The sequence below is a fragment of the Muntiacus reevesi genome, chromosome 20 (genome assembly GCF_963930625.1).
Source record: "Muntiacus reevesi chromosome 20, mMunRee1.1, whole genome shotgun sequence".
NCBI lineage: Eukaryota > Metazoa > Chordata > Mammalia > Artiodactyla > Cervidae > Muntiacus > Muntiacus reevesi.
This window is the reverse complement of record NC_089268.1, coordinates 45,778,101-45,801,042: the sequence shown is the minus strand read 5'-3', so window position 1 is coordinate 45,801,042 and position 22,942 is coordinate 45,778,101. Positions and strand designations below refer to the sequence as shown.

The 22,942-nt window shown below is 42.7% G+C and overlaps 1 protein-coding gene across 5 annotated transcripts in view; it reads left to right on the top strand.

The window, feature by feature from the left end:
- GCNT2 (glucosaminyl (N-acetyl) transferase 2 (I blood group)) overlaps positions 1-22,942 on the top strand; it is an 88,207-nt gene that overhangs the window by 57,808 nt on the left and 7,457 nt on the right. For 3 of the 5 annotated variants that reach the window (XM_065912545.1, XM_065912546.1, XM_065912547.1), the window contains exon 2: positions 21,740-21,832. The exons of the other annotated variants lie outside the window; for them this stretch is intronic. In XM_065912545.1, coding sequence (XP_065768617.1) covers positions 21,740-21,832 — 93 coding nt within the window. The remainder of the gene's footprint in view (positions 1-21,739; positions 21,833-22,942) is intronic. 5 annotated transcript variants of the gene reach the window in all.

Genomic DNA, 22,942 nt, shown 5'->3' with positions numbered 1-22,942 from the left:
GAGAAGCGAATGGCAACCCACTCCAGTATTCTTGCCCGGAGAATCCCATGGACAGAGGAGCCTGGCGGGCTACAGTCCGTGGGGTCGAAAAAAGTTGGACACCACTGGGCAATAAACGCCTTCACCTTCAACCCTTAGCCACTGGCTCGGAAAAAACAGGAGCACAAGGAAATGAAAGGTTAAGGAAAAACAACAATAGAAACTTGAGAAGCGTTTCTCCAGGTGTAGCTCTCAACACACGTAAACACTGAGCTCTTGGGAAGGTGTGTGTTCTCTCCGGAAAGGTTACCCCGACCTTAAATCTGGGCGTGGCTGGATCAGCCCCCAGGCCTTTTCAAAGTATGCATTGTGTTCTCTGTCCAGCAGCCTAAATTTAGAGTTCCGTTTCTGGTGCCACAAAGGATGCATTCAGTCATGTTGATTGTACCATTGATTGAGAATGATGAACATAATTGGACTGGAAGAATCCTGTTTTAATGAACATTATTAGAACGTTCAGGCTTATACTCGAGTTATTTTTCTGTGCCTGAATGACAGTCCACAGTGACACTTATTTTGCTGATATGGAGGTAAATTCAGATTGAAGGAGAAATTACACTAAACAGGTCCTTTTCATGGGTTCCTATCCGCTGAGCAGTTTTCAAGTGACATCATTTCTGTATGGCCAGATGATGTTAAATACACATAATACAATTGGACATGATTTTCACAATATTGTATTAGGGAGGCAGGCCTGTTTTGCTTGTTTTGTCTCTTTGGTAAATGTAGGCGATTCTTGGGGAAATCATCTGAGGTCAGAGAAGGTCACAATGTAGCCTGGCTCTTGAGAATCTAGAAGTCAGCCTGGCCCCTGGTAGAGAAACCCTAGACAGGTTACAGAGTATTTACATAATTAAGCTATACTAACCCAGTGGCTCAGTGGTAAAGAACCCGCCTGCCGATGCAGGAGACGAGGGTTCAATCCCTGGGTTGGGAAGATCTCCTGGAGAAGGAAATGGCCACCCGCTCCAGGATTCTTGCCTGGGAAATCCCCCGGACAGAAGAGCCTGGTGGGCTACAGTCTATGTGGTCGACCCAGTGGCTAAACAAAAAAGACAGAACTATCCTGAAGCCATAGCCAGTTGAAGGCATTTATTTATGATGCCTCTGGCCGTTGGCTGTGCTGTATAACACCTGGATCATCTTCTTTTTAAAAAATATTTGTTTATCTGTTTTTGGCTGCATTGGGTCTGTGTTGCTGGGGGCTTTCTCTAGTTGTGGCGGACAGGGGCTCCTCCCCATTGCGGTGCAAGGTCCTGACTCTGCAGTGACTTCTGTTGCAGAGCACACGCTTTAGGGCCTGGGGGCTTCAGTAGTTGCAGAGCACAGACTCAGTTGCCCCATGGCACGGGGAATCTTCCCGAACCAGGGATCGAACCTGTGCTGCCTGCATTGGCAGGCGGATTCTTGACCACTGGGCCACCAGAGAAGCTCCTGGGTCATCCTCTTCACTGGGGAATCTGTGCCCAATTCTTTTCCCCCCAGTCCCGTGAAGGAAATAATCTGGAAATACGGCTCTTAATTAGCTTTTGATCCCTAATTCCTAGAACAACATTACACAAAACAAGAAAAATTGGATTATCGTATATATACACATTTAATTATGTACAGATACCATTCCTGTTGGTAAATATCCAGTAAGGTGATCTTAACACGACTTTAAGTCATGCAGAAAGGATTAATGTAGGTACCGCTTTAGACCCAGCAAGGCCATTTGTTTGCAACTTTCATTCCACTTCCAATCAATTTTTCTACCAAGTGTCTGAAATTAATCTTTTCTAGAAGAGCCAAGGATTTAGGTTTTATGTATTTTTGGCCACACTGTATATTTCAGGATCTTTAGTGCCCTGAGCAGGGATCAAACCTTTTTTCATGTAATGGAGTCCCAACCATTGGTCCACTAGGGAAGTCCCTCAGTGACTCTTTAAAACAGTAAAATGAAAAAAAAAAAAAAAAAAAAAAGTAAAATGTTCATTGCATGTCACAGTCATAACAGATATGTAATCAGTGTCTACAGATCTCGTTATCGTCTAGATCTCTACTCTCTCTGAACCCCGGCAACGGCATCTCCCGACATCTCCCCTCGAGTGCATGTGATACTGTGAAAAGGTTTTGGAACCAGATAAGTGAAGGTTAAATCCTGGCTCCCATTACCTGCTAACTGTGTGATACTGGTCTTAGTCTGTGCTGTCTCAGCTAACCCATCTGTGATGGTGGGAGTAATAAATAGGCTTTAGTCTCAGGAGGAGTTATGAATATTAAATAAGATAACGTATATAGTGCAGTGGTTCCCAGAGAGCATGCTTCAGGGGCCCCGGTGGAGCCCATTCAAACACAGATTGCCGGCCCCTAGCGCCAGGATTTCCGGTCCAGTAGGACCGGAGCAGGGCCCAGAATTTGTAGTTCTAACAAGTTGCAGGGGATACTAATGCTAGAAGCCCCCCTTGAGAACTGTTGGCATGGCACTTTTACAGAGTAGCACATAGATTTGCAGCAAATGTTGGTTCTGTTTATTTCCATCTCCTTAACTGAGAAAAAATGGTGATCACCAGTAAAAATGAAAGTGAGTTTATATAAAGCAAAGCTTTACAGTTTTGGTTGCTTAGGGTGGCTATTGTAAAAGTGGTGTGGAAATGACTGATCCTTGGGAAGGACTCATGTTGAGCCCCGGAAATATCCCGGGCTTTGGGGTGAGACAAACCTGATGATGATTTTTGGCTCTGCTCTTAGTAGCTTTGTGACCATGGGTGGTGGTGGTTAGTTGCTAAGTCATATCTGACTCTCTGTGACCCTGGGAACTGTAGCATGCCAGGCTCCTCTGTCCATGGGATTTCCCAGGCAGGATTACTGGAGTGGGTTGCTATTTGCTTCTTCAGAGTATCTTCCTAACCCAAGGATCAAAGCCTGGGTCTCCTGCGTCTCCTGCATTGACAAGTGAATTCTTTACCACTGAGCCCCCTTGGGAAGCCTGACCATGGATCTCCAAACCTTAAACTCCTCATAGTAATGATGGCTACTTAGTAAAGCTGATTTGAGAACTGAGTGAACTTGGGTGTAAACTGAGAGGTGAAGTGTTTTTCTGTTTGTTAATACGAACACGTATTAACGAAAACCTAAATATGGTGTAGAATTCCTAAACTAATGAGAGCCTCAAGGAAGGTGTTAAATTAAACCCGTTTAAATCTCTTTTCACTATGAAAAGACATCTACACTATGGCCCCAAAACCATGTAAAACTAGATGTAAGTACATCCAAAGAGAAATAGGAGGAACTATAAGAAAACTTAAGCAGTTTAACATGTTGGGATGCGCGTTTTTTATAATTTTGATTTCCCTAAATGTTATTGGTATAATTTCTGAAGCTACGGAAAAGTCTTACTGAGTTCTTAACAGTAATACTGTCAAGTATGTTCTCACATCCATGAGAAGAGTGTTTCCGTAAAGATGCAAAGGATGTTAGTATCTTCAGGACTCTTTCTGAGATCACATCACATGAAAGGAACAGGAGTTGGGATTAATAGGGTTGTTTTATTTCCTTAAACCTTATCGTGTACAGATGTCAGTTTAGAATAAATATAATTTCTTGGAAAAGGAAATCGACATAACCAAGACTTAAAAGAAATTGGAGTTGTTTTTTTCTTTTTTTTTTCACAGTCATTCTGTATAGGTTTCTACGCATCCAGCCACATCCTTCTCATTTCAGTGTTCAACTTCCTGGATGTTAAAACAAATATTGCCCCTCCTAGCTACTACAAAATTCTATTTGTAGCCACTGTAAAATTCTATTGTGTGTATGTGTGTGTGTGTGTGCGAAGTCGCTCAGTTGTGTCTGACCCTGGGCGACCCTATGGACTGACTGGCTGTGTCAGACTATGTCTGCCTCTGGGTGACCCACCAGGCTCCTCTGTTCATGGGGTTCTCGAGGCAAGAATACTGGAGTAGGTTGCTGTGCCCTCCTCTGAAACTCTATGAGAAATTTACAAACACACACAGCCGGATGCAGAATGGTACAGTCATCCTCACATGCCCATCAGTCAGTTTCAAACTGAATGTATTATAAGCACATGTTCTTTAATCTTTAGAAGCAATATGTTTGTTTAACGACGCTCATTTTGGCATTTCTCTTCCTGTAGGAAACGTGGGAGAAGTTTGTTACTAAGAGCAGGAATTGCTTAGTGGGGTAGACTATTCCATGTGCAGTGTTTAGAGGTAATTTTTCCATCTCTTCTAGCTACTGAATATTCTGCTTCCTCTATATAGGAGGGAAAAAAGACATTGAAAGTCTGATTATCTTATGAATCGCCTTTGGAATTGACTTGGGGAGTTCCCTCTTGGTCCAGCGGTTAGGACACCAAGACCCCACTGCCGAGGGCTCCAGGTTTGATCCCTGGTCAGGGAACTAAGATCCCGCAAGCCATGTGATGTGGTCCGAAACAAAAGCAAACAAAAAACAATGCCTGGGTTCAATCTCTGACTGGGGAGCTGAGATCCCACAAGTTGCATGGTGCAGCCAAAGGGGGGGAAAAACCAAGCAAATATAGCATGTAGTTATGTCATTATTAAACTTGAATTTGATGTGCTTTTGTTACTTTCTGTTTGACAGTATCTGTGATTCAGAATAAATATTAGGAACATCATGAACTCAGTTGGAAGAATAAGAATAACCCAAACTGTATCCACTTCTTTTTCAGAAACTTCTTTTTTCAGAAACACAAAAAGGAAGAGAAACTTCTTTTTCAGAAACACATGTGACAGACTCACAAATCTTCCTATCATGAGTCTTTGCAATCCATCAGATCATCTGAGGATTTTATACTGGTTTTGTCACAATATCCCAATAGGATCTCTTATCAGAAGTCATACAGAAGAGGATTTGTCTAGATTTGTAGATGGCTCAAGGGTTTATCTTATCTTTTCCTGTAAAGTGAACATATTAGTCACTGGTCCCTATCCACAATTCAGAGTTGCTAAACTATTGAAATAACTGTTGCACAAATGGAAACAGCAGTATTCAAGTGCTTAAAAGTAAAGCTCTCCAAACCTGAAAACTGAATGCTCAAAATTGGCACTTTGATCCCTAAAATGACCCTGAGCAGAGGAGAAGAGGGCAAGGAACTGAGGGGGCCAACATTTCTCTGAAGTCTCAGGTTTTGTTTTATAAATTTATGTACACATCACATTCCCACCTCCTCTAGAACTTTCTTAAACTGCTAATTGAAATATATTACACAATGTATGGGACTTTGCTGGTGGCTTAGACGGTAAAGAATCACCTGCAATGCGGGAGACCTGGATTCCATCCCTGGGTCGGGAAGATCCCCTGGAGAAGGGCATGGCAACCCACTCCAGTATTCTTGCCTGGAGAGTCCCCATGGACAGAGGAGCCTGGTGGGCTACAGTCCATGGGGTTGCAAAGAGTTGGACACGACTGAGCGACTAAACACAGCATATACAGTGTATTACCTACTCCTGATGCATGTTGATGTATAGCAGAAACCAGCACAATATTGTGATTAGCCTTCAAATAAAAGTAAATAAATTTTGAAAAAAGAAATACACATACCAGAAACTGCACATATCAGAACTGAAATCCCTGAATTTTCAAACTGATCCTCACCTGAGTAACCAGTACAAGAGCCCACATTCCTACAAGTACTCCAGGAATCCCCCAGTACTCTCTTCAAGAGTAACAGTCATCTTGACCCCTAGTTTTGCTGCTTTTGTGTCATCATAGAGCTTCTAATTGCTGCCTAGTGCTTTTCATCCAAATGCTCAGGTTAAATTGATTCTTTCAAGAAGAAATGCTTAGGCTACTTTGACTTCATGTGTTTCTAAAAACTGCTGGGGACTCCATGGGTTGGGGGTGAGGGGCGGGGGTGGACTGGGATGCCCACATGTGCCAGGTACAACCTAGGACCCTTTCTCCCGTGTTTCTTCTCTTTTTATTTTTTTTTTTAAAGAAGTTTCTCATATTTGCAGAACAGTCTAAATAGAAGTGCTTCTGTGGTTCTATGTAAAAGGTTAGGCTTGTGGTAGATAGGCAGTTAGTTCCCAGAATTAGCAACCTATATATACCCCAGTGCATGCAGCACCAAATGGAATTTACCACTGACCTTCAACTCCTTTGGACTTGTCTTGGGTTGTAGATAGGGTTTAAAATTAGACAACAGCCCTAAGCAAGCATGGTTTTTATTTGGCTGCTTTTACATGGACTTGGAGGGACTGCTTTACAACTTGGGAATGCATTCTTGGTTTACATCCAACTGGGTGTAACCTGGTGCCTTGTTTTGAAGGTGAGGTAGGCACTGCATGCAGGGCAAGATGAAAATTTGTCTAATGGATTCATTAAGGGCCTTTCCCCAGACAGGAAACAAAGCAATACAGGGCGTGCTGTGTTCTATTGATTCTAATAAGGAAAGGCCTGGCCATGAAATAGCTTTCAGTGTAATGGGGTGAGGAGGACAATCAGTACTGTAAATACTTTTATTTGAAACAGTCACATAAAACTAGGAGATGCCACTTGAAATGCAAATGCCTGTGAACAAACACATCTAAACGAATAGATTACAGGGAAAACATTACTTGGTGTTCACATGCTGCAAATAACAATGCTTCATCCTAAGGAAACAGGTTTGGGGGCTGATAAACCTATGAAAGTGGTGAACATTTGTACATAAGGGATGCCCAAACTCATTTTAGGAAACCCAGCCCATATTTCTCAGTGGTAAAGACCACTTATGGGTAGGTTATTTGCAATCTATATTTGGTAGGGTTTTGTCAGCTAGTTGGGGGCATCCCAGGTGGGGTATTCAGTGACAAATAATCTGCCTGCCTGTGTTGGAGATGCAGGAGTCTCAGGTTCACTCCTTGGGTCAGGAATCCCCTGGAGGAAGAAATGGCAACCTACTCCAGTATTCTTGCCTGGAAAATTCCATGGACAGAGGAGCCTGGCAGGCTATACAGTTCATGGGGTCGAAAGAGTCAGACATGATTTGGTGACCCAGCACACCCACAGTCAGCTAGTTCATAGCTATGCCATAGTCTTAAGGTGATGTGAAAGTATTTATTTGTGCAAAAAATACTTCATGAAATGTTTTCTTAGTGATTGTTACTTGTAAGATTTTGTAGTGTTTGGGATCTTTTTAACTTTCATTTTGTTTTTTGTACTTTTATAAGTCTTTTGAATCCATTCATATCAGTGTTTGATTTTTCACAAATTATAGAGTAATATTTTTAAGAGAAAAAAAGTCAAGATTCATAAGGTAAATGTTCCAGGATGCTTAACACTAGTTAAATTGGGGAAGTTGGGGGAAAAAAAAAAAAAAAACAGTTGGTCTCTTCTTTGAACTTCTCTGTATTTTTAAAATCTTCAAAACTTAAAGTTCCTTTATTTGTTGAAAAATAAAATCTCTCCTTACTGAGGGATACTATTTGGTGTTTTAAAAGCTGAAAACTATTATCCCTATAAAGGGATGCTCAGTGCATTAAATAGCCTATGGAAAACAGAGCTGCTCAAACCTGGCTACACATTACAATCATATAGAGTGTTTTAAAAAATTCCAGTGTCTGGGCCTCACTCCTGACCAGTTAATTCAGAATACCTAGGAGATGGGGCACAGTCACTGGTGCTTTTCTAAAAGTTCCACAGAGGATTCTAATGTGTAGCCAGAAGAGAATACTGATACAGATGAAGGCTGGACTTAGAGATAAAAACTGAAGGATGGAGTTGATTATCTTGCGGACTTGGCCCACATGCATTCTCTGCCATTTTACCTGGCACCTACTTTTGTAAAAAGTCAGTTAAGGTTTTGCTAGGAGGAAAAGAACTTCCAAAACATAGTAGCCTAAAGAAGATTCCTGTGTTTTCTGTGAGGACTTCTGACCAGGGCCCGCTCCACCAGGGCTGGAAGGGCTTGGGTGGACCTTCACGTGCAGAACCTGGTCTTCTAACCCCATGGCCCTTCATTCCCTAGTGGGTTCAGCAGGACTGTTTTACTTGGTGACCTCAGGGAAGGTCACCCTATCAATGAGTACTTTCGTAAGTCTCTGCTTGAATCATGTTTGCTAACGTCCCATCGGCCAAAGCAGGTCCCGTGGCCAAGCCCAGATTCAAGGAGCGTGGAGAAGCATTCTCTGCCTTTGAATGGAAAAGTTGCAAAATCATACTGAATGAAGGCATGTATATAGCAATGGAATGAATCTGTGACCATTTTTGGCAGTTGACCATAACAAGTTAAAATGCATTCCTTTTTTAGTGAAAGCCCTTGATAAGGCAAGCTATTTACTAGTCTCTTTAAAAAATAATTCTTTTGGAGGGAGCTTCCCAGGCAGTCCAGTGGTTAAGACTCTGCACTTGCACTTGAGGGGGGAGCAGAGGGTTTGATCCCTGATTGGGGAACTAAGATTCCATGTGCTGTGGCACAGTCAAAAAAAAAAAAAATTTTTTTTCTAGTTAATTTTGGGAAAGTACCTTTAACTTGCATTACAAAAGAAATCTAATGGTAATTAAGGAATTTCTAAAACACTTTAAAAATTAGAAAAATCCAGAAAATTACGAAGACTAAAATAAAAATCAACAGAAATATTCAGAGATAATACTTTAGCACATTTCTTTCAGTATTTGTTTTCATATAAAAACATCTATTTCATGTGTTTTTATAATTGGCTCCCTTCATTTAATAGTATGTCGTAGTTTTTCTGTGTCCTGAAGAATTCTTCACCATAATTTATAATAGCTCAGTAATATGCCATCATCTGAATGCAGTGTCATTTATTTAGCAAAACTTCCAATTGGGGCTTTTAAGAGGTATTATCAGTAGTAATAGTTCATTGTTTTATTAAAAATATTAGTCATTAATGATTACTGAATCTCAGCAGTTATTATGTCCCAAGTACCATTCAGGGTGTTTTAAGTATATTACACACTTCACAACAACTCCATGAGGTAGGGAATTTTTTTTCCTAAATTTTTTATTTTGTATTGGGGTATAGTCTGTTAACAATGTTGTGATAGTTTCAGGTGAACATGGAAGGGATTCAGCCACACATATACATGTATCCATTTCCCCCCAAACCTTCCTCCTATCCAGACTCTGTAGGAACTCTTCTGACACTCCTTTAGAGTTAAGGAAACCAAAGAGGAGAGGGGTTAGGTAATCTATCAGTGGCCCCACAATTAATAACTGGTCCAGCAGGAACTTGAACCCAGACAATATAGTTTGAGTCTTTCCTTTTAACTATTATATTACATTGCCTCTCAAATAAGAATTTAGAAAGAACTTCTTTAGGACAAATTCCAATATATTGAACTGAGTCAAAGTATATGCAAGGGTTTGTGTTTTTTTTAATTGATTAGTTTATTTTTGTCTCTCCTGGGTCTCCGTTACTGGTCCAGGGCTCTCTCTTGTTGTCATGCTTGGGTTCCTCATTGCAGTGGCTTCTCTTGTTCTGGAGCATCGGCTCTAGGTGCACGGGTTTTAGGAGTTTGGCACATGGGCTCAGCTGCTCCTTGATATGTGGAATCTTCCTGGACCAGAGATTGAACTCATGTCCCCTGCATTGACAGGCAGACTCCCAACCACTGGACCACCAGGGAAGTCTGTATGCAGGTCTTTTAAGGGTTTTGATACAAAGTGTCATATTGCTTTCCCCAGAAATGGTCCAATTGAACTCCCACTGGCAAGCCTGAGACTCTCATTTCCCCATACCTTCTCCAGCACCAGGTATTCAATTCAGTTCAGTTCAGTCGCTCAGTCGTGTCTGACTCTTTGCGACCCCATGGACTGCAGCACGCCAGGCCTCCCTGGCCATCACCAGCTCCCGGAGTTTGCTCCATCGAGTCGGTGATGCCATCCAACCACCTCATCCTCTGTCATCCCCTTCTGCCTTCAATCTTTCCCAGCATCAGGGTCTTTTCAATACCACTAGGTATTATCACTTTCTAAATCTTTGCCAGTTGAATATAAAATGATGAGAGGGGCAGGGAATATATAGGAAATCTAAGTACCTTCCACTCAGTTTTGCTGTGAATCTGCAGCTGCTCTAAACAAAAAGTCTATGAAAAAATTATTTTCTTAGGAGAGGCTATCTTAAGATTTAAATTTTTACTAACTAGTTTCTAGCAAGCATGAGCTTCTTTTTTTAAAATTGAGACATAACTGACATGTAACAGTTTCAAGTGTACAAGGTAATGATACAAAATTTGTACATGCTGTGAAATGATGATCACAATGGCTTGTTAACATCTGTCCCCACCACCATAGTTACAAATTTTTCTTTCCTTATGATGAGAACTTTTACCATTCTCTCCTAGCAACTTCCAGATAAGCACTGCAGTGTTAATAACTACAGTCATTGTGCTCTACTTTATAGCCCCATGAATTATTTTGAGCTTGTTTTCTTTTATTAGATATTTGCATAAGCCAGGGTACAGAGAATGGCGTGAAAATGGAAGACCAATTTGGGAATTCCCGAAAGCCTGGTAGGACAGCTGGGTGTGTATGGACAGTGATGAAAGGTGATGTGGGCAGTGTTGAAAGGTGACGTCGTGGACAGTGATGAAAGGGGAGGCATGGAAACTCAGTGTCGCAAACTTCACGTCCACAGGGCCAGGCAGACAATGTGAGCTGGTGAAACCTGGTCGGGGAGCTGGGGAGCTGGAGAGCTCCAGGCTGGATAACACTCTCGTGACTTGTGGACAGTGGACTCTTGGCAGTCCAGACTGTTGTGGGAATTTTTCTTTTTTGCGGTGTCCCACTCCGCTTCAGTGGGGATCAAACCAACAGGTCTCCCAATCAGATATGATTTCTGGGCTACCCGTCTGCTGCATAGGGTCTGCAGACATGACTGCAAAGATCCTCTTGTGCCATATGCTCAACACACTGATGTCTTCCTGGCCCAAATGTGACCTAGAGTAGCAAACCGCTGGACCCGGCCAGGGTCACAGTTCTGAGGCACTAGCTGGGGCAGTTGATTCGTGACAGCCTGGAGCAAAAGAAAAAAATGCCCATTTACACTCAAGTTTTTGTGGCAAGAGGTCACTTTGAACTGGGTCCCGAGGAGCAGAAGCAGCAACATAAAATGAAGTACGGGGCGAAGAGTCAGAATTCTAGGGGGAATGGGCACCCATGAGAGGGATCTGGGATGACAGCAAGTCTGAATTTGTCATTTGTCCGAGGGTGAGTTGGGGGGCAGGCATCACAAAGCACTAGAAGAAGCAGATGCAGGTCAGAGGGTTCAAAGTAATCCCACATACCCCAGATAGGCCACACAGTCAACGCTAATGATAGAAAAAGCCATTTGCTGGTATGGCCGACAAAGTGGGCAGACTGGAGGCAGAGAGACTGGTTTATAGGCAATTAAAATAGCCGTGGTGAGCGAAGTCAAGCACCTGAATTCGGGCAGTGCTAACCAGGAAAATGATGCCCTGAAAAGCCAGGTGAGGCTTGAAGAACTGCTGGTAGATGAGAAATCAGTCAGGGGCTCACCCAAAAACCAGTTCATTGCTAACTGAACTTACAGTGGTGATCATTTTGCAATATATACAAGTATCGAGTCACTATATTGTACACCCAAAGCTAGTATAATGTTATATGGCAACTGTACTTCAATTTAGGAAGATAACAGAAACTCCGGGAATAGAAGACTTTAGTTTTATTTTAAGCACTCCAGAAAGTTTTGATATATTCTGAGGTTTGGAAACATCAAATTCGTTCTTTCGTCCTTTCTTCTGTGTCTTCCTTCTTTCCTTGACCTCACTCAACGGTGTACAGAGTATTTGCTAGTTATTTGGCCACTCGTCTGAGGGTGCTGTGCTGTGCTATGCTCAGTCGTGTCCAATTCTTTGTGAGCCCATGGACTGTATCCCACCAGGCTCCTCTGTCCATGGGATTCTCCAGGCAAGAATCCTGGAGTGGGTTGCCATGCCCTCCTCCAGGGGATCTTCCCAACCCAAGGACCAAACCCGGGTCTCCCACATTGCAGCTGGTTTCTTTACTGTGTGAGCCACCTGTCTGAGGGTATATCTATCAAAGACAGCGTGCTGATGTTTGTTTAGATGTTATGGTATTTCTGGGACACCTGATAAAAGTCTCACATGAGAGTACTTCCCTCTTGTTCATGCCAGAAGCCGGCCTTGCCTGACCCAGCTCCCCCAAAGGACACTCTTACCACTCGGTGAATAGTCTGTCAGCCAACAGTGGGCATCCTATAATTCGAATTTTTTCTTCTACGTGCTTTCATGAAACGTTAAACAAAAAAACTCACCTCTTTCAATGTGTCCACTTGATCTCAAATGATGTTTGATGAAACATCATTGGAATGAATTTGCTGATCATTTCCTACTTTACTCACAAAACTGCACACTCTCAAGAAAACAGATTAACTTGAGGACAGTTTTAATACAAAGAAAAAAAAATGATCATCTTTCAGCTGCTTGAGCTCTGAGATCCTAAAGAGAGGGTTCCTTAAACAGAACTAGAGAAATATGCCACAGAAGAGTGCATACACATCTAATCTAATTGCTCTTCATTTCAGCATTTCTTTCTTTTCTCCATTGAATTAGCATAATTTTGCACTAAAGTCAAGCAAATCAGATAAAAGGAAACTTCTTTCTCTCTGACATATTAAAAACTACAACATATACCCACATAGATCAAACTCTTCAAAAGAAAATATAGAGAGGAAACACTGAAAGACTAGTTATTTATCCAAATTTATTCTCAGAGAGCTGGAGTTCAGAAACTTGGTCTACACCCCTGGAAGCAATATTCTGTCAAAGAGAAATCATTCTTAAAGTTTTTATAAATTCTATTTGTTCCCTGTTGGCATACTTGGGGCGTAAACGGTTCAGTTCTGGCCTCTCCTCACATCCTTAAGCCGTTTTTATCTCCAGACAATGACTTGTGGGGTGGCTTTCTAGGCAAGGGACAAGTTAGTGGATCAGGGGTCACCATGAGTGGAGGATAGTGAAGGCTGTCTTGGTTTAGTGAAGAGAAGAAGGAAAAGTTGTCTGAAAGCAGTGAAAGGCGGGCCTTTGCTGCCGCAGAGAAATCTGCCGTAATAACAGGGGTGTTTGACAAGAGCTAAAGATGATAAACAGACAGAGAACAATAGAAGCAGAGGGTCAGGGGATCACAGCCAGCCTTTAGGTCAGGACTGCAGTGAAACCTGAACTGTTCTCTGGGGCTGCCCAAGGTTGTCTCCTTCCCAAAACACAGCCCTAACCTTTCCTGTCCGTCAGCGGAGGACCATCCAGGAAACACTCTTTAGCAGAGGAATCTGGGTGCTAATAAAAATATCAATACAACCCAGAAGGGGAAAGGATCTAGAAAAGAAAATCGATTCCTGGGTTGGCGGAGAACCTATAGGCTGCCCACCCCAGTTTTCTTGGGCTTCCCTGGTGGCTCAGCTGGTAAAGAATCTGCCTGCAATGTGGGAGACCCGGGTTCGATCCCTGGGTTGGGAAAATCCCCTGGAGAAGGGAATGGCTACGCACTCCAGTTTTCTGGCCTGGAGAATTCCATAGACTATACAGTCCATGGGGTAGCAAAGAGCCAGACATGACTGAGCAACTTTCACTTTCACTCTCATACATATGTATATATATACATATAACTGAATCACTGTGCTATACGTTGTAAATCAGCCTCAAAAAATAAAGTATAAAAAAATAAGTACATATAAACCTTTCTGGATCTGCTAGGCCAAGGTGTCAGTATCAGTAAATATAAACCCAGGCTTCCCTGGTGGTCCAGCAGTTAAGAATTTGCCTTGCAATGCAACGGACTCCAGTTCCACCTCTGGTCCTGGAAGATCCCACGTGTCGCAGGGTAACCAATCCCGTGAACCACAAGTAGTGAACCGGTGCTCTCAAGCCTGTACTCTGCAACAAGAGAAGCCGCCGCAGCTAGAGAGTAGCCCCTACTCGCCATAACTAGAGAAAGTCCTTGCCCATCAACAGAGACCCAGTGCAAGCAAAAATAAGTAAATATTTTTAAAAAATAAATATAAACCCTTCTGGATACTCTGGGTCAAAAGCTCCAAGAACATCTCATTTGTGGCTTTGCCCCCAGCATCTCCTCTGGAACACAGGAGGCCCACAAGTAAACTGTTTGAATAAGCGAATAAATTATCTTGAAACAAACTCAACAAGGACTTTGGCATGTCCACACTCCTGGGCAATTCACGTAAATATTGTGGGCTCTTGTTTACAGAGCTTGGCAATGAAGGGAACATATTAAAATATTAAAGCATGAAAATTTCTAAAATCCCTTCCTCTATAAAATTTTAGTTTTCTCCTTTCCTTGTTCTATCTTTTCCTCTTAAAACCAAAGAAGAGTCTATTTGTTGGCAGTTGTCAGAGGCGATGTAGAGAGGTCATCATCTCAGAGATCATAGAACTCCAAAAAAAATCCCCATGAAAACAAAAGAGGATCTTTCTGTAAGTTACATATGTTAAACCAACACAATGTTGTAAAGCAATTATCCTCTAATTTAAAAAAAAATTTTTTAAGTAAGGGATTAATGAACCATTGGAAGGCAAAAACAAATATACCATTTTATTTCTCAAAATAACCCCAGTTAACGATGGGGGGAAAAGGCTACAAGGTACTTAACGTATGTTTCCCAACTATCAGGTAATTTTCCATTGTTTTAATGGTTTAAGTTAATCAGCAGTGAACACTATTTTTTCTTTGGTTGCATTTCATAAGCACAATTACTAAATCAGTGAAGGAAATCAGACTCGGATGCTTGTAAATAAACCTTTTTAAAATATAAAAGCAATGTAACATTAAAGGAAGTTTTGTAAACACAAATTTGCACATTTCATATTCAAATACTGGGTTGGTCAAAAAGTTCATTTGGGTTATTCAGTAAGAGCTTATGGAACCCAAATGAACTTTTTGGCCAACTCAGTATTTATACATGGTTTTATTGTGAAAAGTGAAAGTCACTCAGTTGTGTCCGACTTTACAAATCCTCCAGGCCAGAATACTGGAGTGGGTAGCCTATCCCTTCTCCAGGGGATCTTCCCGACCCAGGAGTTGAACCGGGGTCTCCTGCATTGCCGGCGGATTCTTTACCAGCTGAGCTACCAGGGAAGCCCACGTGGGTTTATTAATAAGGTACAATTCCATGTTCTCACCCAGAGGCAGTTTATCCTCCCAGTGGACATTTGGCAGCATTTCACTGTGCTCAGTCGTGTCCGGCTCTTTGTGACCCCATGGACTGTAGCCCACCAGGCTCCTCTGTCCGTGGGATTCTCCAGGCAAGAAGAATACGGGAGTGAACTGCCATTGCCTCCTCCAGGGGATCTTTCCAACCCAGGGATCGAACTCCCGTCTCCTGCCTTGGCAAGCAGGTTCTTTACCCCTAGTGCCACCTGGGGAGCCCACATTTGGCATTATCTGGAAACACTGGGGTCACCACTTAGGGTTCAGGGGAGCAGGTGGAGATGGCACTGGCATCTCATGTGCAGAGGGCAGAGCTGCTGCAAAACACCCCACAATGCCCAGGACGGGCCCCACGACAGAGAATCGTCCAAAGTGCCACTGAGAAACTTGCTTTAGGTTATAGTACAAAAAAGCAGTCTCTTCCACAGCTACCCTGTCCTCATGGCTTGAATAGAAATGATGACATTTTCAACCATTTATTTAGTTAAGCATGCGAGGCACTGTGCTAAACACAATGCATACCTCATCTTAGGTAACAAAAACTCTGAAGTTTTGAAGATTAGCACATGATGTCTGAAAGAGAGTACGTAATTGTTCAGGGTCACCCAGGCCTATAATAGCACAGACTGGGATTTTTTGCAAGGGGTAAGCCCCATCGGTGGCTCAGTGGTAAAGAATTTGCCTGCAGTGCAGGAGACACAGGAGACATGGGTTCGACCCCTGTGTTGAGAAGATTCCTCTGGAGGAGGAAATGGTAACCCATGCCAGTACTCTTGCCTGAAAAATTCCGTGAACAGAGAGTAGCCTGGTGGGCTATAATCCATGGGATCACAAGAGTCAGACACAGCTTAGGGGCTGAACAACAGTGACTTCTCCTATTTTTCTAAACTGACTTTCCAGAGTTGTGCCAGTTTCCAGCACCACTGTGAAGCCGTGAGAAAAACCTCTTTCAATACACTGACCCTAACATTACTTTTGACATTTAAAACCAAAATTCTTGCTTATTTAATAAGCTAAAAATTATGTATCTGAGCTTAAATATTAAACAGTTGCTGGAATTTGTTACCATGTATATGTCTCCCAAAATGAGGAGCACCACTCGCTGTATAAGAACAATAAGGAGAAAAGTCAAGTCAATATAAATAAAGCTTGTGTTTCAAAGAAACACATTCATTTATTCAACAAATGCAGCTGTTTGTCTAATAGAGGCTAAGCCCCAAGAAAAACATTCCTGCTTAGTCTGTAAACTTGATCTCAAATCTTTTGTTTAAATAAGCCTATGAAGAGCAAATGAGAGAATTGTGTTTTATAGTTTAAAATGTTTTCTCTGATAATATTAGTGTCTTTTTCGCCCCATCCTAGAAATACTGCAAAGTAGATGCTACCTAGGATACCTGTGGATTGAGGCAGACTTGTACCCACATACCCCATAACCCCCCTCCTGACAATGATCATAACAGCAACAATCATAGCACAATATAATCCAGTTTTTTAAAATATATACTCATAGTGTATATAATATGTATAATGGGATATAGTAGTACATCCCATTAGTGGATCATTTTAGTAGGTCTTAAAATTTTTAACATAAGAGTAGACTAGAAAATAGCAGACAAGTGTACTGCTACAACATTAAATATTTTGTGAAACTTCTGTGTGTGTGTATGTGTGTGAAAGAGAGAGAGAGAGACAGTGAAATTGTTTTCCTGTGGCTTGCAGCCTAAAGGGCTGATAACTTCTGATCTTATCTACCTACTTCACTGAAAAGTAAGTCTGGTGGCCACTGTGTGATGGCCAAGAATGCACAGCTAGTTCTGGGGTGAGAACTCAGTTCCCCGCTCCCTAGGCCAGTATCTGTTCCACTGGGGAGTTCAACCTAAGGTCAGTCTCTGGGGGAAAAACCAGAAAGAGACGTAGAGATGTTTTTAGGGGAGTAAAAGGGGCAACTGGCCGTTGGCACAAATAACAGGATCAGTAGCTTTGGGGTCTCCACATTTTTTTCAATTATTAATTAATTAATTTTATTTTTTGGTTGCACCGGGTCTTTGTCGCTGCGCACGGGCTTTTTCTCTAGTTGCGGCGAGCGGCGACTACTTTCCGTTGCGATGTGCGGGCTTCCTATTGCGGTGGCTGCTCTTGTTGCAGAGCGCGGGCCTGAGACGGGGGTGGGGGGGGGGGCTTCAGTAGTCGAGGCTCTCAGGCTCAGAAGTGGGGGTTCACAGACTTAGTTGCTCCGAAGCATGTGGAATCTTCTCGGACCAGGGATTGAACCTGTGTTTCCTGCACTGGCAAGTGGATTCTTATCCACTGCATCACCAGGGCAGTCCTCCCTGTTTTAGCCAAAGCCAAAGTGAGCCAATTACTGACTAGTCGCCACAGTGGACATTCAGGCCACTCAGCCTTTAGCCCTCTGTTTTCGCCCCAAAATAATAACCAAGGGATGATGCCTACAAAGTATTTGGATAGAGCTGTCACCAGAAGCCTTGCCGAGTGTTCTATCTCCTCCTTAAAATAGTACGAGGCAGAACAAGTATGGAGACCAGATGACTGATGGCCACCTAGGCCGCTCTGTAGGCAAACTGAAACGTGTCGGCCCTTGCCAAGAGGGCAGAAGAAATACTTTCCAATACTGAGAAATAGAGCGTTATTATACCTTAAAGCAGTGGTCCCCGCTCTCCAGCATCTGATGCTGATAATCTGAGGTGGAGCTGATGTAATAATAATAGCAATCAAGTGCACAATAAATGCAATTTACTTGAATCATTCTGAAACCATACTACCCCTTCCGTGGAAGAACTGTCTTCTATAAAACATGTCCCTGGTGCCCAAAAGGTCAGGGGCCACTGCATTAAAATATGGTGGCCTATTGGGAAGCCAAGAGAGCAACCAAGCCTGTCCGATCTACGCACAAGCTAAGCAGTCCTCACCATCAGTGCTAAAGACTAAGGTGATGGTACAGCCTTTGAGGGCCACGCTTCATCCATTCTTGAACCTCAATCAGTGCCTCCTGTGAACCAAAGTCTAGAGGCCCTCCACTCAACACAGCCTTTCCACACTACAGAGGGGCTGACTGTCGTCAAGAAGGATGTGGAGGGGTTCAGATGCATATGCAGTTGACCTTTGAACAGCACAGGGCTTGGGGCGCAGACTCAAAAATCCCAGGATAACTTATATTGGCCCTCTGTATCCAAGTTTCCTTTTATCCAAGGTTCCACATCCATGGCTTCAACCAACCTCCTATTGCCTAGGATTGTTGTATTTACTATTGAAAAAAATCTGCGTAGGAAAGGACCCTTGCAGTTCAAACCCATGCTTTTCAAGGGTCAACTGTATTCTCCACAGAGGGGACAAAGATGTAAGTATCAGATTCTTTCACGAGAGCAGAATCTGAGTGAGAAGAGCAGAGGGAGAAGCTCCCGGGAAACTGGATGAAGGCTGCGGGGCGACTTCCGGAGGGGAGGAAATGAAGCCGAGTTCCTGGCCGTGTTGATTGCAGCCCAGGCTGGACTGTGCACAGGATCCTCCCGGGGTCTTGTGAAGATGCTCTTTCTGGTGCAGGAGGTCTGGGTGGGGCCCGAGATACTGCATGAAGAGTCAGTTTGTGATGTTCAATATTAATGAGAATGAAAGAGGAAGAGAAATATCTTGTCCTTTTAAAAATTCAGTCCTTTAAAGGAGGGCCAGGGACCTTTCTTCATGATAATGTTTTATTCACATCTTTCTGCTATAGTTATTTAATTGAAAGAGACTTATAAATCACACATCCACTGACCTTACTGACAGGAGTAAATATACCAGGTTACCTGTTTGCTTTCCAGACTGCCTCTACCCACCCCTCAACTTAACCAAGGCGAGTTTTATTCTAAATTCTTTCAAAGTTTATTCTGGGACTTCCCTGGTGGTTCAGTGGTTAAGATTCTGTGCTTCCAATGCAGGGGTGGGTTCAATCCTGATCAAGGAACTAAGATCCCACATGCCTTGGGGTGCCGCCAAAACAAAAGTAATTTTTTAATATGTGTGCTAAGAACAAAATAAAGAAGGCGCCTTTCTGATAGGCAGAAGACTAAAGTAACTTTTAAAGTATTAAATGCAACCTAAAATAATAGGAAGAAATATTACTTAATAAAGAGTTTTTCTTGAGTACTCAACACTTATAAACAGAGTTTTTAAGTTTGGCAGCAAGGAAAGAAGAATCCCTGATAGAGAGCCTGTAGGGGTGAAGACACATGCTAGTTACAGAAAAGACTGCAAAATTTAGTTTTAGCTGGAAGACCTTAGTACGGTTCTTGATTTAAATTCTCATGTGATTATTATTTGACATCAGAGCAAAAGAGCAGAGCTGTTTTTTGCTTTCTAAAAATGCACATGTTTTCATCAGGTTTTTTTTTTTTTTTTTTTTTTTTTTTGGCTGTGCCAGGTCTTAGTTGTGGGAATCTTTTTAGTTTCACCATTTGAACTCTTAGTTGCGGCATGTGGGATCTAGTTCCCTGGCTAGGGATCGAACTCAGCCCCAACTACACTGGGAGCACGGAGTGTTAGCTACCAGGCCACCAGGGAAATTCCTTATCAGTGTTTTTAAAGAGGAAAAAATTTTGTGTGTCTAAATCAATTAAACTTCTCTTAATATACTGATCTTGTCCAATTTTTTAATTAAAAATATCCATCATCTTGGGTAATTTGGTTCTCATTAGCTTGTGTATTTGTCTTCTATTTGCCATTGTCACAATTTATCACAGACTTAGGCGCTTAAATGATGTACTTGTCTCCTCTTATAGTTCTGTGGGTCCGAAGTCTGACATGGTCCCATCAGACCGAGGTCAAGGTGCTGGCTGCGCTACGCTCCTCTCTGTAGGGCTGGGTCAGATCCTTGCCTTTTCCAGCTTCTAGAGGCCACCCACATACCCTAGCCCCTTCCTCCTCCTCACCTTGTACCACCCCAGCCAGTTCTCCACCTCCCTCTTCCACTGTTAAAGGCCCTTGTATTTACAATGGCCTTGGATAAATCAGGATAATCTCCCTAGTTGAAGGTCAACTGATAAGCAACCTTAATTTCCCTTTGCCTTGTGACAAAGCATATTGTCAGGTTCCAGGGATTGGCATGCAGACTTGTATGAGGATATGCTGGGGGCAGGGGCGTTATTCTGCCTACCAGAACTTTTAAGAAAGGACTGTTTTGCATGGCGTACCAATGGCATTTGCATGGTATTCACATTGCGTATCTCACTGATGAGAACCGCTAGAGCTCTTGTGACACAAGTTAGCCCTCATTTAGTTGCACTTACATTGATTCCCATATTCAGTACTCCTTTTCCTATAATGGAATCTCTTTTACTTATTAGCATTAAGGACATAGAGTGGCCTGTTTCGTGAGCTTTTACTGTAAGATAGATGTTATCTGGGAAGTCCATTGACAGAGGAATGGATAAATAAGTTGTGACACATATACACAGTAGAATATTATTCAACCATAAAAAAGAATGAAATAATGCCACTTGCAGTAACATGGATGGGCCTAGAGATTACATTAAGTGACATAAGTTGGACAGAGAAAGACAAATGTCATATCATATCACTTACATGAGAAATCTAGTTTAAAAAATGATACAAGTGAACTTATTTACAAAAACAGAAACAGACCCACAGATCTCAAAATTAAACTTACGGTTACCAAAGGGTGAAACATGGGGAGAAGTGATAAATAGGGAGATTAGGATTAACATATATACACCACTATATATAAAATAGATAACTAATAAGAACCTGAACAACAAAGACCTACTGTATATCACAGGGAACTCTACTCAATATTCAGTGATAATTTATATGGGGAAAGGACCTAAAAAGAAGGCATATATATGTATGTCGAAGAAGGCAATGGCAACCCACTCCAGTACTCTTGCCTGAAAAAATCCCATGGACGGAGAAGCCTAGTAGGCTGCAGTCCGTGGGGTCGCAAAGAATCGGACACGACTGAGCAACTTCACTTTCACTTTTCACTGTCATGCATTGGAGAAGGAAATGACAATCCACTCTAGTGTTCTTGCCTGGAGAATCCCAGGGACGGGGGAGCCTGGTGGGCTGCCGTCTATGGGGTCGGACACGACTGGAGCGACTTAGCAACAGCAGCAGCAGCAACATATATGTATATAAACTGATTCACTTCTTTGAACATGAAAAACCAGCACAACATTGTAAATTATCTATACTCTAATAAAAAGTTTTTAAGTAAATTCAATTAAAAGGCATTGAGATACTAGAAAGTTCTCAGCTTTCCATTTGCACTGTGATTTCATCCAATGGCATTTCTTGCAGTCTTGCATGAAATGAAAAATGGAAAAAAAAACCAATAGATTCTTTTTACAGGGGGCAAGTCTAGGTTCGTAACTACCAACAGTTCACACCACAAGCCTTTGGGGTTTTGTACCAATGATGAGAGATCTGATGCAAAAGAAACTATACTGAGACAATGAGCCTGCGTTGGAAGCTTAGGTTCTTATTTCTGCTTTTTCTTCTTTATCAACATTGCAGGTGTCCCTGGCTCCATGCCAAATGCATCATGGGCCGGTGACCTCAGAGCTGTGAAGTGGTTTGACATGGAAGATAAACACGGAGGCTGCCACGGTGAGGCATTCTTTTCAAACTTTGAGGCTGCTCTGCTTGTTGACGTTGGCATGAACGGAGCTGTGGAATACAGGGGTTCTCACAGACAGATCCGCTGGTTCATTTAGACGGCCTGTGAATTATTAAACAGAGTAACTGGAGGCACAGTCCTTGAAAAGTTAATGTGTTTCTTTCTAAATAGTATTAATTTCTTAAAACATTTATTTATTTCTGGCTGCACTGCGTCTCTCTTGCTGGGCGCGGGCTTTCTCTAGCTGTAGTGAGCAGGGGCTGTTCTCTGGTTGCAGCGACTTCTCTTGTGGAGCACAGGCTTCGTTGCCCTGCGGCATGTGGGATCCTAGGTCCCACACCAAGGATCGAACCTGTGTCCCCTGCATTGGCAGGCAGATGCTTCACCACTGGACCACCAGGGAAGGCCCAAGTTTAAGTATCTTAAAGACATTCTCCATCTTATGATTACCTAGAGAGATGTAGAGGGAGGCTCAAATGATAATGGTACTTTCCTCTTGCCAGTTTCTGTTCTCTTCTTCTTCTTCTTCTTCCTTCCTCTTTCTGTTTCTTTTGAGGGTGCAGCAGTTAGGAGGAGCAAGTGGTCAGGATGAGAAGTGCTGTCACCTTCTCTCCATGGACCCCCATCCCTCTGCCCCCTCCACTGAGGGGTTTCCAGGTGGCTTGGAGGTATTTACTCTGGCATGATGGCAGGTGACAGCAGCAAGAGAGATTTCCCCTCCAAATGGATGAGAACTAGAAGACAAGCAGCTGGGAAGAAGACTTTTTATCAGTCCTGGTGTATATTCCATTAAGACTCTTGCCTGGTACACGGCAAGCGTGCCTATTTGTTGACAAGAGCGAGCAAAACAAAGTACCATAGACTGAGTGGTTTAAAGCACCGAAATTTCTTTGCTTACGGTCCTGGAGGCTGAAGTCGGAGATCACCATGGCAGTAGGTTTGGCTTTTCCTGAGGCCCCTCCCGTTGGTTTGCAGACGGCCGTCTTCGCCCCGCGTCCTCACGTGCCCTACCCTCTGCGTGTGTCTGTGTCCTAATCGCCTCTTATAAGAACACCAGTCCTACTGGATCGGGGCCCATCCACCAGACCTCATTTACCTCA